General features: G+C 35.9%; 1 protein-coding gene across 1 annotated transcript in view; it reads left to right on the top strand.

Annotated features, from left to right (window-relative positions):
* AGMO (alkylglycerol monooxygenase) overlaps nucleotides 1–15983 on the top strand; it is a 185008-nt gene that overhangs the window by 79656 nt on the left and 89369 nt on the right. Inside the window, exons 5-7 of the mRNA XM_065629523.1 lie at nucleotides 1721–1816; nucleotides 14549–14615; nucleotides 15861–15926. Of these exons, the coding sequence (XP_065485595.1) occupies nucleotides 1721–1816; nucleotides 14549–14615; nucleotides 15861–15926 (229 nt within the window). The remainder of the gene's footprint in view (nucleotides 1–1720; nucleotides 1817–14548; nucleotides 14616–15860; nucleotides 15927–15983) is intronic.

Genomic DNA, 15983 nt, shown 5'->3' with positions numbered 1-15983 from the left:
AAAATTTCATGTCTAGATGCCACACACCCCCGATGCATTTACTAGCTCCCACCTAGGCAAGAGTTGCTGTGAAGTTTTCTGAGTTTACTCAGGGTGAGTGATTCTTAGGGATTGAATGTGCAAGTTTCACCTTCCAAATACATTTTTCTTCCTTTTTTGTTTTATAAATGTTATGCAAACACATCAGCCTTTGAGAATCAAACTGATTAAAATAAAATAGCTGTTTACATTATTTTCCCCAAGTTCCAGAAGCTCAGCATAGTCCTTCCACCACCTTTGGATTCCTTTACTTCTTGGAAAAGAACTTCCAAGACTTTCAAATAGAAATGCCCCACGTGTAGTTCGTGAGGCAGCTGTGATCCCTGAAGCCTTTTAACATAGCTTTTGAAATCAAAGCTCTCCCAGCCCCACCAGATGATGCTGAAGCTGCAGCGACTAAATACTTTCTTTCCAATGCTTCAGTCATTGTCTGACGTTGAAGCCAGGAGACCGAGCTGGGATTGCAGGACTTTAGTCTTCCATTGGCTTGTGAAAGTGAGATACAGCTGTGATGACTTTCTCGTGAGAATCAACCACCTCATGTGGATGGGGTCGCATTTGTTTCAGTGTCACAGTGTGACATCTTAACTATTGGGTAGACCTTTTGACAAAAACTGGGGGAATACCAGCATTAAATACTACATGCAGACCTACACTAAAGGTATTCCTGGCTCAGGAGGCCTGACATGGCTATCAGACTGCTTTCTCTGATGTTCAAAGATTTTATTTTTGTGAGAAGGATGCTAGGAATTTGAAAATGTAGTTTTCTAATTTTGCTCTGTGTTCCACAGGGAGCTCTTGTCTGCTACCCAGATTTTCCCTGAGTGCTAAAGATATCTAAAGTTTTGAAGATGCCTCTGCTACTGTTTGGTTTAGAAAAAATCTCTGTATTTTAAGGAAGGATTGACTTATTAATGCAGCTGGTATAACACAATGTCAGGTGGAAATGAAAAATAATTTTTAAAAAAGAGATAAGCCTTTTTCTGAAGAAAGCAGACTGACTTTTAACACGTGAGACTGTTGGAAATCTTATTCTATTGCTCAGCCAGTTAAGCAATTAATTGTGAAATTCCTGGGACTTTACTCAGTAGGATCCCAGTGTCTTTCCTAAGTAAGCAGTTTTCCGAAACTGTTTCCATGCTAGCACATCTTTAGAACTGAGCAATGTATCAGAGCTTCAAGGGAGATGGTGTGAGGAAGTTAGAGTGAGGATTTATAATTAACTTTGAAAGCATAGTAAGTTGATTTGCCCTTATGGTGCTCACATAGGGAGTTCAGATGGAAAAGCTATAGTGTTACAAATTCACACCTTGCTTACTCCATGATAATTCTCCTCTATAAATGAACCCTTCATGTCAAGGATATGTCGCTGTCTGCTCCATGTGGTACACAGAATAAACATCTAATTTCAGAATTTCCGAGTTATTTTGTTGATTTTTCTACTTGCTCACATTATGACTTTTGGCAAATCACTTTTGCAGCAATTTATGTCTCATTTGCTATAGCACATCTAGTAGTAACATAATAATCGGTATCTATTCTACATAATGTCTATATTATGGAGGTATTAGAAGAAGCAAGTGTCTTGTGCGGTACTTTGAGCTCCTGAGATTGTACTTTGTTATATCATCACAGGTTTAGAATGATACTTGTAACATTTATTTTCTTTCTCATTTTTCAGATTTTCAACTTGCCCATGGCTCTTTTCATTCCCCCTTCAGTGTTTGCTGTTCATCTACAGTTTAATCTACTTTACCAGTTTTGGATACATACAGAGGTAAACGAGGTTTTTAAGCCATACCTAAACATTTAGCCTGGAGCAGTGTCCTGGAAATCCACTAGCAGCTGATTTATTGTGTAGGAAAAATCTCTGTCTGACTTTAAGGAGAAACATCTGTTCATTTTTATTCCTTTTTCTGAATATATATTGCTAAGTTTATAAGAAGCAATGAGGCCAGTTGGTCCCAATTAGATTTTTTTTTAAAAAAAGTAGTAACTGTAAGGAATCAAACTTTTTGCTATTTTAATGCTATATTTTCCTATCTTGTAGCTTATTAAACATTTCTGGCATATACTGAAACTAAGATAAATATTTTAGGGAAAAATATCACAAACACAGTGCTTATCCAAGATCATTTAGAGTTGCAACTGAAGTCAGATATTGTTTCCTTCTTAGTGCAAGTAGTTCTCAGATCAGAAATGCTCTTTGGTTATCTGATAGCTATTTGATTATGACTGCACCTATTTATTTCTGTTTTGTCAGTGCATAGAGCGGGGTGTCAAACTCATTTTCACCGAGGGCCACATCAGCCTCGTGGTTGCCTTTAAAGAGCCAAATGTAATTTTAGGACTGTATAAATGTAGGAGATGTGGCCCCCGGTGAAAATGAATTTGACACCCCTGGCATAGAGCATATCTAGTTTACATACAGATACAGTTAATAACCCACTGCAATTAGGAAGTAGTTTCACACACTTCTCAGGTAGTTGAATGGCCTTCGGCCTTCTCCCTCACGCTACAGGTGTTTAAAAGTCTCCCATCTTATATGTCAGTAGCGTATTTCTCAATTGCTCCTAGTGGGCTGAGGGCTGATTTTCTCTACAATACTTACTTCTTTGATTATTCTGATTATACAGATGCCTTTTTCCCCTCTGTAGTTTCATTATGCGATCTATAGGACAATTCTTTTGGAAGAAAATTTTATTTTCTTTATCTGCTATTTTAGGCGATTGTCTTGCTTAAATTACAGTTTTTATTTTCTCTTTTCTGTGTGGTTCCTCCCCCCCAAAAAAAACCCAAACCAAACCAAACAAAAAAACCCACAAAAAACCCAAGGTACTTACAGTGATCCAATAGCAAACTTCTGTTGTTGAAATTTTACTTCTGTTGGGCACATTCCTAAAATCATTAGTACATCTGATGCTCTGCAACACCACATGAATAGGAAAGTCTTACAATACAACGCCACACACATCACCAGACCTGACATAAACTCAAGCAATATACAATTAAGCTCGTCAAAATTTTTTGAATGAATTTGAACACTTTGAAATTATACTAAATGAATATTCTTAATCACATGGTAGCAAAGTTTCTTTGACTATGCCTTAGGTTCCCCAAACCAGTTTTGCTATGTTTTATCACTAAGAAAAATACAATGTGCTTCAATATGCCTCATTTACCTCTTCTCTGCTGTCTGAAGCCATTTCTTCCCTGGCTGAGATGTTTCTAATGTTCTGCTGTGCAGCAGCAAACCGATGAGCCTCAGCACTGGTGCCACAGTGTGCATCTAGAGTTTCTAAAGTGAATTTCAGAGGCTTATGAATTGCTTACATCTCTCTAAAGCACTAAATCCTTCATAGGGCTTAAAAAGAATTTCCATAGCATATGTGCCAGATTTAGACACTAGTCTAAACAGAAATGAATTTCAGTCTCGATGAAAAGATAGTTACTCCTTACTATTAAATTATTGTGCCAGTAGAAAAACAATGGATCTTTTGTACTGATCCAGTTGATCCATCGTAGATCTTTCTTTACAAGGGAAGATATTCTCGGTGTTGATATTGTTGATTTTATATTGCAGCTGAAATCAGTTGAAATATGTTGAAGTCATGCTTTAAGGTCAAAATGCTGTTGAAGTAGAAGTAGGTTTACACCATGGATAAGCAGATTTTCTGCTCTCAAGAGCAAGGGCATAACAGATGAGAGAAGGAAAAGGAAGGGAAATCGTAGCAGATATTGCAGTAATGCAGGTTTATATTAGCCAATATTTTTAGTGAAATTAATATGATGCTTCACTGTTATGCTGCTGTGCTTTGTTTGTTTGTTTTCTTTTTTCTTTTTTTTCCCAATAACTGTTACGATTTAACTGTTTAAAGCTGTGGCATTTCTAATTTTTATTTGAATTTTCTTTGAATGAATTTTAACAGTTCTAATTATCTTCCATAAATTATAGTAAAATGAAAATCCTTTTTGAAACTCTCGGTTTCTAATAGTTTCCCAACACGTGAGGTTGGTTTGGGGCTGCAGGCCTGGGGTTATATAGAAAACAGCATCCTGTCTCAGTGACTGCTGCTAGTCCTTGCTCTGAGAACCGGGACTGATCATGGTCTGGCAGCTCTGGTGTCCTCTGGCACCGTGGTGGGTGCTGTCACACAGTGACAGTACGAGTCATGTGGGATCATGTGGAGATACACTTTACTATTTCTGTTCTGCCAGTGCAAGATGTAATAGTTTGCTTGTAAAATGCAGGAGCAATTGATAAGAAATTTTAAGTTTGTCCACAGATTTATTTTGCTTTTAATCAGTATCACTGTTTCCTTATGCAAGATTTGTCCCCATATTGACTAGTCACATATGTTTGGAACTCATAACTTCACAAATTTTGGTTACACTTCCTCCTCCTTCAGAAAAAGAAAATCTAGTAAAGTACAGTAAAATATTATTTATTCTTTATTAGGTGATGTTTTTTCATAGCACTGAAAAGCTTAATAAAGGATATGCACAATGTATTATTCTATAAAAGAAAAAATGCATGATATTTAAGTAACAGGAAAGAACTAAATTATATTAAACTTTCTGAGGAAAGATGTTTTGTTTTGGGAGTAATTTAAATTGAATTCAGTAATTCCAAGAGAAGAATCATGCTGTGCTGAATCTTCCTATGCCATGTTTCAACCTAGAGTAAATGTTTATAGACAAAGTATGATCCCTGATATTTTCCTATAATTTAGAATGCGTCCAGTGCTGTTTTGAACAATGCTAAGTTTCTTGTATTATAACTTTGACCTTCAATATTTGTTTCATCAGTTTTTGTCCAGCCTTCCTACTGGCAGATCAGACAACATCTATTTTATTTTAACTCAAGTGGCTGATATATTCCCATGAAGACTGTAAACCAAATCATAAAGATCAAAAGTACCCACTCATTCTGTCTCAGTTAGACTTCTTTATTTCCTGCATACTTGGTATGCATTAGCTTTTGGCCCTTTATATGGAGTAGTACAGCATTTTAAACATCATAAATGTTATATAAATATTTTACTATACGATTATTTTAGTAATAATAGAAGATCTCTAGCACCAAAATCAAAATGGGCTATTGATACAAGAAGGGCATTTCATTAATTAATAAATGTTGGGTGTGCTAGAATGAAGATACAACTTTGTGACTTCACTTGCGTATTTGCCTTTAACTATATTCTCCCATTACAAGAACTTTGCTGTCTGAAGTCCATTTTTTTTTTCAGTACTTCTGTGAATTATTGCACTGTGTACCTGGCAATCTGAAATGACATTGAAAATTTTCCGAAGATTTTTAAAAATATCTCTGAGTAGCACCAACGTATTGAAATTAACTCAGTTTATTAAAACAATAAATGAAAATAAGCACAACACCACAAAAAAAACCAACCCTAAAACCACTGAGGAAAATACTTTTCTGTAATGGTCCATAGAGATAGGATCTCAGTAAAGGAACATAAAACACGTTTTGGTCCTATCTAAAACTATATAGGTCAATAGAATAACTCAGGCAGTAGATCTGATCTTGAATGGTCTGGGAGAAATGTTTCTATGACTAGACCATTCTCATCTAGACTATAAGGAGAGTAAAAAAAAATACTTCGGTCAAAGAGCACTAAAAATCTAATTTTTCAAAAACTGCAAAATGTTTCGGGGCTGTTACTGACAGAGAGAAATACTCCGTTTCAGTTTATTTTCACAGGTGATTCAGAAGGTCTGTGGCTTATATTAAACTATATCCTTCCGTTATGCACTTATTATAACTAATAAGTTAGGTGTGTTTATAACCTGATAGACACCTGTGAAAAACAGAAATTAGTTTCTGTTGATTTAGCTGTAATTTTTATGAGATGTCAAATTGTATTTGGAAAGCATCAACTGAATCAATCCCTGTTGGTAGTAATTGCAGCAGCAGATTATTCCTTGCCTGTTTGATCTTTGACATGCATTAGTTTCTGTTTAATTTTCTAATTTAAGGAAAGGCTGTGATCCATCCTTTACCATACTTCTGGAAGTCAGGTTTCTGAAGGCATCTCTTTTTCCCTTGTTTAAGTCTTCCTACCTTATGAAACTCTGGGAGCAGAAAAAGGTGAGGCACTACTGTTAACGAGGACGCTCATGAGTGAAAAAAGGTGAGGAATGGGAGAAATGTTGGCAATACCTCATGCAGGCTGCAAAAAGAGGCATGAAATTGCTACAGATATACTTTTTTTTTTTGGTCAGAAAACATCCATTCAGTAAAAATGAAAGTTGCTGTGAAAGTACATTGTAAAAAATATTTTGCACTTCTGTGTGCTGATCTAGGTTTCTGTTCATGATCTTCTTTAGCTTTGAATTCTGCTCAGTTTTCTTTAATGAAAAACACCGAAAGAAAGAGAAATAGCTGAGTCTTCATGCTTTTAATTTTCAGTAGTACACAGATCTATCTGATGTTTCCTTTCAAATTAGAAACACACAAATCTGTCCTAGTCGGATTACAAAGGATCAATCTATGAAGTTGCCATTCAGAAGAATTTTGCTAAAAGTCATCAAAAAGGTGAATGTAATTAGAGGTGATATAAATCCATTCTCCTAGTCTGATGTTCAAGATTGTGTCTGACAACTCTCAGTGATGAAATGATTTAAGTAGAATTCCCAGAAACGGGTCATGCTGTCCAACAGCCTACTGGCTTTTAGAGATTGAATTTTCTCGCTGTTACAAAGATCCAATAAATTATTCTAAAACTAATGGAAAATTAACTAATTGCTGATTTGCATAAAGAACAAAATTTTGGTTTAACAAAGAAAGTTCTGGTCCCATTCGTGATGCTTTTGTCATTCAGAAACTCATTTGTTCGCCTACCAGAAACTGTGAACTCAAGCATTTACTGCGGAGAGAAAGAGAACAAATAAATCAATAAATACCAGGGAGATAAAAATACTTTCTTTAATGCAGGCAATAAAACTCAAACATGATTCCAAGAAACAAAGAGATCTGACTGCTTCAATCCAGCATGTCTGCCAAAATGGCTTATTAGATTTTCTGACCAACCTGCAGGATGAAAGTCTTGTCATCATTGTACTTGCCAGAGCACGGAGAAGAGCACAGCTAACAATACTATCACTAAGTGGAAATACTAGCAATAACTGCAAAATGTGTTCCACTTTTCCATGTTTCACTCCCACCATGAGGGAAGAAAAGTATTATCTTTCTAGATATATAAAGCATATAACCCTGGTGTTCGTTTTAAATAAAAAGAATAACAAAAGAGAGGAAAAAAAAACCCAAAACAAACAACAACAACAACAAAAACCCAAACAACCAACCAAACAAAAACATTCTTTAGATGGCACATTCTTTCTGTCTTGCTAAGTGTAGGCTGCACTTGAACACAGTTTAATCAGGAAAAATGTAGTGGGATGAGGTTTGGAATTCCTTCTTTGGCACCTGGGACCTCAATTATGTTTAGGAATGACAGCTTTACACTTTAGTAACTCCAGGATGAGTGTCCTATTTTAAACCAGAGTGCTCCTTGGCACGTTCAGGTATCTGAGTCTATTCAGAAGTGCCTTGACACAGTGAAGTAAGTATTTTATTCTTACCTAGCTTCTCTTTCAACTGAACTCTGCGGAATAGAGAGAGACTTAAAAATATGTAAGTAATTTAGCTGAACTGAGTAATGGTCTGCACCCAGTGGCTCTGAGAATTATGAAGATAAAAGTGAAATGAGCTACTTAAAGATGCAACAAATTTCAGTGCATTCTGGGTCCTGTGAAACAATCTAAATAACTCATTTACCAAATGAAGTTAGTATAATAATGAAAGGATATCACACTGATGCAGAGATTAGTTAGAGATACTGCTCTCTGTCAAAAAAATTACCTGATTTTCTATCTTAATGTATTGCATGCAATACTCTTGACTTTTTCTCATAGCTTGGACTCATTGAAAGTCTATTTAAATTAGTTATGTCTTCAAAGCCAACAGAAAATCTGAAAGACCCTTATTTGTTAAAAACACAAAGTGTAGGACGTTGACTAGATTTTGATCTATTTAAAAAGGAAAGTGAAGAGCTAGACTTGGCTATATTTTAGGTTATTTCAGGACTGGCACATTGATTTATTACTTTCTGTTTTTTCCCCACGATTGCCAGCATGTATTTGTCAAGCTGCTGAAAAATACTGAAATTGTATAGCAATTTTTCTCCTGGAGTTTGTTTAAAATGCTCAACTTGATATATGACTGAAAGAGTGACTTTCTCCATGCTCTGCCATTTGTAATGCTGCAGTTAAAACAACCAGTTAGTATAGGTTTTCTCTCATTTTTAGCGGATAACTTGATTAAAACTTCCTATATGTGCTCATCTTTCCCACAACAAGGCTTAATTCAACCTTTAAAGAAAAAAAAGTTGCATCCACTTTTTGAAAGTGTTAACTGAAATATTCACGTAAGATGCTAATTTGATTGAAACCTTACCTCCTGGTCAAGACATAAAACAATGAAAAGTGACAACAGCCTGCCTTCAAGATAATTTATTATAAACACGTTTCTTAAGACTGTGTGTTTATTATGTAAATATGGCCTAAACCAGACTACCCATTAAAACTAGGATTTCTTTTCCCATACCCACAATCCAGATTTATCAAAAATTCACCCCCTATGAAAGTCTTCATGATCCTAACAGGCCTGATTCCTCCTGCTTGTTTTATTTCTAAACTATAAATATTGTTTTTTCGCTCCTCAGTGTGGAAATTTGGCTACATCCATTTTACATGCTTTCTGGAGTAGAAAACTGCCTAATCAGATAGCAAAACATTTGGTGGTATATAAATCAGGGTTTGCCGAGGATTTCAAAGTGTGAAACTGGCAGATGAGCACATATCCCAGGAGTTCTGCCTTTCCCCAGCTTCCCTGTAGAGATTTCACATGGCAAATATGATCACCCGGGCCATCTGTATAAATACATGGGTGTGTTGTCCTGAATTAACACAGTGGCTCTACTGGGGAATATAATCAAGGCCTTATTGTTAAATTTCCCCACCAGACTACCTGAAGTATAGATCTATATACCAGGAATAAAAATCTTTTGATTTTGATGAGGAAATCAATAGTAATATGTGTTTTACTACCAACTGTTCTGACAGAAACCTCAACGTTAAGTTCCAAGTGCTCCTTAGTGATGCTCCAGGGATGAATTTACCCTTTCCTGTCCTGTACATCAGTAACACTATGATATTCAAAGTAATGCTGTGCTACAAACAGCTTTTCTTATGCTCAAAGAAAAAAAATAAATAAACTTTTAATATACAACTAGTTTTACTGGAACATTGCCTGCTCTACTCTGTCGACATTCCTTCCTAACGTTCATGCTGAAATGGAGTTAAGTAAAGATTCATGTTGTAGTGGTGACAGGAGGAGTTGTTACACAAGATGTAAAGTTTCCCTTGGATTTCGTGTCACGATTTTTTCTCATTATTTAAACAAGAACTACATTGAAGTGGTGCGGGTACCAGGCAATAAAGATTTCCCTTGGTGCTGACAAACTCTGAGACCGCAAACGGAGGTGCTTACATGCCACAGGAGATATTGCATAATGTTCTTTTCCTTTAGGCTAGGAATTGCTGTCACAGAGGAAACATCTTTATATAAGAACTACTATTATAGAAAAAAAAAACATTTAGTTCTCATTATGTATGAAGATTTCACTTCCAGCATGTTTTGTTCAGTAATGTATGGAAACTGTTTCTAAGCATGCAGCTTTTAGCCTTGCTTATTTATTAAACTGCTCTTGGAATTGCTTCAGGTGCTGTCAGTAATTCTGCTTTGTTATTTAGTGATACCCAAGTACAATAATCGAGGGAATATGTTGTTTGTTTGAAAAAAAATAGGAATACATGTTTTGTGGAGAGATCTGACAAAGCTTTTATAAGTGGTACACATTAGATACCTATATATCTGATTTGTAGGTAGTTTATAGAGTCCATTTATAAGGATTTTGGCAAGTGAAAGTGTGGATATGGGATGTTAAAAAATACACAAAGCAAACAGGAAAATACTTTTGCTGGAATGCTGCAGTTCATCTGTGTGTCACTGGCATGGGAGCTGAGGTGTCCATGATGTGTTAATTGAGAGAGGAAAAATTGGAGACAGGAATTGATTTAGAACAATAGGTGTCTGTATCAGGGAAGAAAACACAAGCATAAATCCGCCAGCCATATTGGTCAAAATACAGATAAGGTCATCGTTGGACAGCAGTTGGGGTATTTCAATTTCTAGAGGATTGGTAGCTATTTTTCTGTATTCCCAAAATCACTGCAAGATGATGGTATAAAGAACAAGAACATTTTAAAATCACAAGCAGACTCTGTTTCTTGTCAATAGTATGAAATAGGGTTCAAAGTACAATTGATAGGGATATTGAATGATGACATTTCCACTATGGTTTTTCATTTTGAAATTACTTTCCGGTAAAAAGGTCTGAAAGAAAACTTTCTGCTGCATAGAAAAATCATAGTAGCAGAAACTTTTTTCTTTCTTCGGTGAAAATCCTGAAAGAAAACCCATGAGAGCTGTGCTGAAATTCTAATAACTTTTTATTTTTCCTGAAATGTAAACATCGTGAAAGATCTTATTCTAAAAAGCCATTGTGAATACAAAGCTATTTCAAGCTGAAAATATTTTGCTGTCTTGAATGACTGAGACCTGGCCCTGTATATACTTTAGTGACTGGTTGCAACTGCAGCGTAAGCCTGGTTACTGCTACTATGAAGACTCACCAGCTCCTTTGCAATTGGTGTTCTCTAAGGAAAATGTCTGCACACAGTGAAGGCACAGAAATGAGGGCAGACTGACAGCCAAAGGGTAGATGGGTAGGTGGAGAACCTGCCACTGCCTTTCTCCCCATTCTTTTGAACGTGAGCTGTTGTTTACACCACATTAAATTTTCTTCCAAGTCAGTTCCTATGAACTTCGTGCCTTTCACTGTGACTTCGGTGAGTTCTCGTCAGCCTGACATGACAGAGTCAGAATCTTGCCTGACTATCCTAGCCTTGACAATTTATTATACTTTGGTGAAAGATCTGCTTGTAGGAGTTTTGCCCCTGGTAAGGTGGTAGAATATAGAAAATAACAACAAAATAATTGCGTTCTTTGCCATGTGGTGCTGCAGGAGCCTTCAAAATTCAGCTTTCCAGAGATGATATGTTTCTGTTTGTTGGAATGATATGTGGATATATTTATAAATTATACCTTTAAAAATATTTATAAAATTTTTGGCACCCAAAGTTTTCACTGACAACAGTTTTTTTCTGGTTTAGAGATGCGCTAAATATGTAGAAATAAACTCACTGATAGCAAAAGAAGTTTCTCAAAATAGCACCCTACCATCTCTACCATTTTGAATATCTGGTGAAAAAATATTTTTGATGTGTTTTAGCCAAAGTGTTGCTTTTTGGATTGCTTATTTCAGCAAGCCAGATCTTTGCTTGGTCAGTTACAGACTTCTGTACCACCTCTGAGCTTAAAAATCATATGGTTATAATTGTTATCTCAGATGGTATTTCTATCATCGTGTGGCTAGTATGTCTTTGCAATGGAGGTGACCTTGGCCAAATAATGAATTGAAGCAGGCCCAGATATCAATCACTAATGATGCTGCAGAACAGATATTTCAGTAGATTTGTAAATGTCATCATCCAAATAAAAACTTAAAGGATGAGAGAAGGTTCATTTTCCAAAGAAAATACTTTCTTTGGGATAAGTCAGAAGTATTTATTTCAAATTTTACATAAGTTCCTGAGGTCCTTAGGGAGCCCAAAAGCAAAAGTTCTGCTTTAGCATACTGATGTATTATGTGGACTTTCAAAAGGATGAATTTTAATTTTAAAATACGAATTTAATCAGCTGGATATGGAAGACTTGAAGGCATTCATTCTGAGGACATTTTATTATAATCCACCTGTAGGTTAAAGTGAAGACTGATATTCCGTAGTGATTCCCTGCTCTCCTAGCGCAGATTTGGTTTATTTTCACACACATACACATACATACACAGACACACACACACACACACAAAGTTAAACTATTGATCTAAAAATATATTAAAACCAATTGGATCAAAGTTAGGTGTGGTCCAATAGATAAATCACTGCTCTCTCAGGTGCTGGGCTGCATTTCAAGACATTTCACTCAAATTAATTTAGTGGTGACGTCTTGCATAGCTTTAAACAGTGGGATTTTCTGCTTGAGAAAGGTGGGAAATGGAGCTAGCATGAATGATGAGTTGTTTCTCACCTTCAGATGGTCTTTTCAGGCTTAAACTTATTTTGAGGGAGAACTGAGAAAGACAAATGGTCCTACTTGTGTTGTCCTTGGCTTCTGAGTTAAACAAAACAAAACAAACTTGTCTCAGTATTCTGCTTTTCCAGTCAACTGTGTGCAGGATTTTGAGAGAGATGCTCCAAATGTTACAGTTCTCTCTATCTGAAGAATTTGCTCATTTCTATACTCCTTTGGTTACAGAAATTCTCTGCTTAACCTGTTAAATAGAAGTTCTTTTAGCTGCTATTAAAGACAAAAAGTAACACAAGGTATGATTTCCTTTTATTGTGATATTTACCTGATTTATAGAAATATAAATACATTTGAAGAATGTCCTGTGTCTACTTTTTGATTCCAGATCTACTTTCACTCACATAGCTATGAATTAACAGATTTTTGTTTTGTAAACCTGAAATGAATAAAAACCCTTATATGTTTAGTTATGTAGATGAATGGGCCTGCTCTCATTACTAATGACTGTCTGCCTCTCTACTTAATGTGGTTTTTGCCAATATTTTCTCTATTATTATATTACAGATCATCCATTTCTGAGTATTAAATTTACTAGTTAAGTTCTGTGAAAGACAAAGGGGTAGGTTCAGGGTTTTGTTTCTTCAGGTCTAAGCATTTTTATTTAGCTGCTACCCCCCCACGAACACTTTATTAATTGCAAGACAATGCAGTCATGATCAGACATGGGGAATAGGTACAATTTTAGAATCATATAATCATAGAATTGTTTTGATTGGAAAAAACCTTTAAGATCATCAAGTCCAACCCTTAACCTAACACTGCCAAGTCCACTTCTAAACCATGTCCCTAAGAGTGTCACCTGTGTGTCTTTCAAACACCTCCAGGGATGGTGACTCCACCACTTCCCTGGGCAACCTGTTCCAGTGCATGATAACACTTTCCTAATATCTAATCTGAGCCTCCTCTGGCACAATTTGAGGCCATTTCCTCTTGTCCTATCCCTTGTTACTTGGGAGAAGAGACCAACCCCCTCCATGCTACAACCTCCTTTCAGGTAGTTGCAGACAGCGATCAGGTCTGTCCTCAGCCTCCTTTTCTCCAGGCTGAACAACCCCAGTTCCCTCAGCTGCTCCTCATCAGACTTGTGCTCCAGGCCCCTCACCAGCTTCATTGCCCTTCTCTGAACTCACTCCAGCACCTCAACGTCTTTCTTGTAGTGGATGTATTTTGAACAGAAATCTTTGTGGTCATCCAGTGATTCCATCTACTTGTGACTGATGGTTTTGTGTTGGGGATTAAGCAATTGTTGCTTGCGTATCCATACACTTCCATTGAGCTAACCGAAATATGAAGTTAATACTGGCTTTCCTCTGGCTCTGTAACGCAGGAGAGTACCTAATTTAGCTTAAGCCCTGATGATACAAGCTTAATTCATCAGCATTTTCTAATGAAGCTTGAATCATTAAAGTGAATTTATTGGCAATCAACAGTTTCTGTCACTTTTGGTCTGGTACTAAAATGATCAAGATTGGATTTTCTGAACAGTTGAATCATTGCCTTAGATCGCAGCTCCACTATGAATTTCTGCTGGCCTACTTTGTTTTCATGCCTCTGACTCATGCCAGTCCATTTGTGACTATATGTTGGATCAGACTGAGGAACTGATCCAGTTAAACTAAATTAGAAAAACAAAACAAAATTGGTTTTAACTTGCAGCAGTTCCCTAATCATGTTCGTTGTGTTACTGCATTCATGCCAGAGTAAAAGAAGGGTATTGATAGAAGGAAGAAGCAATCAAAGGTACTGAAGGAGGTAGGACTACTTTTTTCTGGGTCAGCCATTTCTTGATATAAAGTGTTCACATAACTGGGATCTTACAGTTACACAGGATCCCAAGCAGTGCCAATGGATATAGCTAAAAAATGTGCTTGAAATTATCTGCATGGTATCATGAACTGATAATAACAATAAGAAGAAAATGTACTGCTGGATCAAAAAGAATTTTAATTTTTAACTTGCATTTTACTAAATTTCACTTTTTTTTTCCCCTGAACATTCTTGTAACAGTAATACAGTGAAATGGTTCAGGTTAAAAAAAAAGGCATTCTCCTAAAGATAAACATCACCTTTATGCATTTCCTTTCCCTCTTTTCCATCCTCCTTCTTGATTTCATACAGTATTTTCAAATTCATTGAAAAATTACTTTTTTTAAGGTTATCAACAAACTTGGACCTCTGGAGTGGATTCTTAATACTCCCAGTCATCACAGAGTTCATCATGGTAAGCTAAAAGTGTAACCACTTATTCAACAATTCAACATTTTTAAATATGAAGGGTGGTAGGAAAATATCTCACTCTTCCCTAAGTAATAAAGTATCATCAACTTGTCAATCACTAACATGCTTTTTGCATTCAAATTCAAGCACTGAATGTGTGAAAACACACAGTTGCTTTTTAGAAGGACTGTTAAATATTTTAGTGGAACTTGGTTTCAGCTGTCTGAATTAGTGGAAAATCTCACTTCACACACGTGCATGATGATTGATTTTTCATCAATATTCAAGGGCATTCAAGAATGTACTGCATATTTAAATTGCATTAATAACTCCACTACATACTGAAAACTGTCATGAACATACCTGAGGAATAGAAGTGGATTTCAAAAATGCCCTTGGCTCATTCAGTGTGCAGAGATAATAGGGGAATGGAAGAACAAAATAATTTGAAACAGACTCAAATGCAGTTATATGTACAGAGGATGTTATTAATAGTTATTATATCCTCCATGTGTAAAGTGTTTATGGCACTGCATAGACTTTTTAAAAAGACTGTAGTGCTGTAAGTGTCTAATCCTGGAAATTTGCACAAATACTGGTAATCCTGGAGGGAGACACTCTGCTCTTGTTTGCTCTGCTGTAAATCCAGACTAATCCTCTGATCCTGATCAGAGTTAAGCAGCATCACTCTGGAGCTGATCAGATGTTATGCAGTTGCTCCAGACAAATTTGGGGATATGTAATCAATGTTTCTTTGCTCATACTTTTGATAGGACATCTTATATAAAAATAAATTCCCTCAAAAACAGGTAGAAGGATCTGTTTTCCTCACACTGAAGTAAATAATAATGAAAGCAGGATCAGACATATGGCATAGGAGATAGAGACAGCTGAAAGCCATTAATGAGATGATTGCACATAGATGTATTTAGCATGTATTTCCTTAGGTATAAACTGGTGAAATGATTTTTGTTTGCTTTTTAGTTTGCCTTTATAAATATATTTTCAACTGAATTTACTGTCCAAATTAATACTTTTATTTCACATTTGATTTGTATGTTTGAATCTGAGTAGAAAGAGAGCAATAAGCCAAGTAAGAAAAAAATTATAGGCGTATAAGGGGTGGTGAATTAGCTACCTTTTAAAATCATTTTATTATAAATTGATGCTAATTATGATTTCCCTTCATTTCAGTGGCATGTCTTCTTATATCTGCAATTACTGATTTCATAAATTATTTTTATTATAGGTAGAAATCCTTACTGCATTGATAAAAATTATGGTGGCACACTAATTATCTGGGACAGGATATTTGGTGAGTAAAATAAGGTGTTCTCTCTCATATTTAGATAATGTGGCAAAAATACGTATA

Source organism: Caloenas nicobarica, chromosome 2, assembly GCF_036013445.1.
Source record: "Caloenas nicobarica isolate bCalNic1 chromosome 2, bCalNic1.hap1, whole genome shotgun sequence".
Taxonomy (NCBI): domain Eukaryota; kingdom Metazoa; phylum Chordata; class Aves; order Columbiformes; family Columbidae; genus Caloenas; species Caloenas nicobarica.
This window is presented reverse-complemented; position numbering and strand designations above follow the sequence as displayed.